The sequence below is a fragment of the Lichtheimia ornata genome (assembly GCF_029851405.1).
Source record: "Lichtheimia ornata isolate CBS 291.66 chromosome Unknown scaffold00194, whole genome shotgun sequence".
Lineage (NCBI taxonomy): Eukaryota > Fungi > Mucoromycota > Mucoromycetes > Mucorales > Lichtheimiaceae > Lichtheimia > Lichtheimia ornata.
In genome coordinates, this window is record NW_026695513.1 from 3,549 (window position 1) to 6,320 (window position 2,772).

Consider the following 2,772-nt stretch of genomic DNA (forward strand, 5'->3'; position numbering starts at 1 on the left):
TACAAAGAAGTCCCAATTCCCTATTAGATTGAGAGGTTGCCTTTTGCCTACAAATACACATACCACAAAGGGTCCATCAAGGAACACAGTCAAACGCCATTAGGCCACGATGAACACGCCAAGTGGAAAAGCAATGATGTGGGCTACATAATAGATGAATGCATCATGAGTACCCTCATTTTGGGGATCACCCGAAGACTATCCTTGAGACTTACCAAAGGCCATTGATGAAGATATGAATACAAGCAGTAGAAAGAAAGGGCGTATGATAGTGTTGGTGACCACAGCCTTATTTATATGTGAGTGGGCGTGGGATTGTTGTCATGATGGATCAAACTGATAAAGTGGTCAAGCATCTTGGAGTACTGAGTATGTAGAGTGATGGAAGTATGTCCGTCACCTGTAATCCAACACTACAATCAATCTCTGTACACACACGCTATTGAATCCTCTCCCCCTCTTACCAAGCCTTCTTCCAACGTTGATGCCGCAATTTCATCTCGAACATGGACGGTAGCTGTTTGTGCTTGTAGCATGGTCGATACCAATGAAACCCCCTTTCCTCGCATCCATGTTCACGCGTATGACTTGTTCGAGGATCAGATGCCGGGTAGAGTGGCAACAAGGTGTGAATAGGGCTCATAACGCTCTACTCTTGGATGTGATGGATGTGGATTTGCAACTGAAAACAGCAACAATGATGACGATGATGATGATGATGGATGATGGATGGTGATGATGGTGTTGTGTTGTCCATGTTTGGAGTTGCGGTCGAGGACAAGGGACGGCGGTGAAAAAGGCATTGCCGGTCGTGCCTACGACAATTCGAGGTGACTCCAGGTCGCCAATCGATGTGGTAGAATCATTCTATCCGCGCTTTTATTCTCAGATGATAATCATAATAAAACAAAAAAAGAAATCTATCATTGTCTCCTTATATCTTTCTAAGCCGCGCAGTCGTGGATATTCATGGATATCAATGAATTGTCAACCGAACAAATCCAAGAGCTCTTGGAACTCGCAAGACGTATCAAACTCCAAGATGAAGAAGATACAGAGTTACCAGAAGCCATATTCCAAGATTTGGAAACCACTTCCAAGACCACCATGGAGAAGAATCTTAAGCGATTCACAAAGGACATCAAGTCGTACACAGGAGGAAAATGGACACAATCAGGTGCCATCAACAAGGAATTCATCCCTGAACTCAAAAGACGAAGCATTGACGTCCATACAGCCATCCAAGCAAGATACAAGGATGCAGACAAGCTTCGACAAGCAGCTCGAGCTGCAACCGAGATCTACGAGGACCTCCATTTTATCATCAACAGAGGAGGTGACCCAAGCGATGAAGAGTACTTGGTCAACATCCTTGAAAGATCGAGACGACTTGCCGTCTATGCCTTTGGCAGTGGAAAGACCATTGACGCTGAAACAAAGGAAACTATTCGAAAAACTCTTCGATTACCAACAGCAGTTCGCTACATTGACGTCGAAGAAGACGAAGAAAAAGACTTGGCCTTCTCTCCAAAAGCTGTCAAAGAGATATTCGATGCAAGGTATCAAGAGTCAATTGAAAGAAAAGCCTCAGGTGGATATAGACCTTAGGGATCTCGACAAGGATTCAACAACAATCGAGGCAAGCCTTTCTACAGGGGTGCGAGAAAATCTTTTTTCGGGAGAAACCATCACCATCCCTCCAGACCCAAGGACTCCAACACCGATCCCGACCAATCCACCAACCAATGAAAGAGCCACAACAACCCCACCACCATGTTGGGATACCAATGCCAATGAAGGATGGCCAACATTATCATATTCCAGAGGATGGGATACATCCGGGGGGGAGATTGTCAAGGTTTGCAACAGCATGGCACAAGCACACGTGGCACAAATGGGCACGGACAGTGGTACAAGAAGGCTATCGGTTACAGTTTCACAAACAACCGATTCCATGGAAAGCTCATCAAATCCAATTGTCACCAGAGGATCAGACCCATGTGGATCAAGCGGTTGCAACTTTTCTCAACTCCAAGGTGATCGAGAAATCACCCACCCAAGACGACAGGTTCCTTTCAAACTTCTTTACGATCAAAGAGCCCAACAAGATTCGTCCCATATTGGATTGCAAACGCATCAACCAATTCATACAATGCAATCACTTCAAGATGGAAGGGGTCCCAGCCTTGAGGGATTTAATCGAGAAGGACGATTGGATGACGAAATTGGATCTGAAAGACGCTTACGTGGTGGTACCTATTCACGAGGAATCGAGGCGTTATCTTTCGTTCAGGCATCGAGACACAGTGTACCAATACCGGTCTCTACCCTTTGGCTTGAGTGTGGCACCGAGAGTTTTTTCGAAACTAATGCGTCATGCGGTGGAAGGATTGAGACGACAAGGTATTCGACTTGTATACTATTTGGACGACGTATGTTTGCTCACCAAGTCAAAAACAGACATGCACAAGACCATGGCCAAGGTGATTCGTCAATTGTCGGAGCTGGGGTTTATAATCAACTGGAAGAAGAGCTGCCTCACACCTTCACACATACAAGACTACCTGGGTTTCACTTTCAATACATCAACCATGATGATAAGTGTGCCCAAAGACAAGATGGCCAAGCTTCTTACCAGAATCAAGCAAGCAATGCAAAAAACACGCACATGCCGATGGATCGCAGGGATGTTGGGGAAGATTACCTCGATGATCCCAGCAATAGGCGATGCATTGCTGCACGTCCGATACCTTCAAAGGGATCTTTCGAAGG

General features: G+C 45.5%; 1 protein-coding gene across 1 annotated transcript; it reads left to right on the forward strand.

Annotated features, from left to right (window-relative positions):
• Positions 1 to 969: 969 nt before the first annotated feature.
• Positions 970 to 1,749, forward strand: O0I10_012983 (uncharacterized protein; the record flags this gene model as incomplete). The annotated part of the gene is made up of 2 exons (XM_058492860.1): positions 970 to 1,559; positions 1,704 to 1,749. The coding sequence occupies 2 exons, from the start codon at positions 970 to 972 to the stop codon at positions 1,747 to 1,749; spliced, it is 636 nt and encodes a 211-aa protein (XP_058336374.1).
• Positions 1,750 to 2,772: the final 1,023 nt, after the last annotated feature.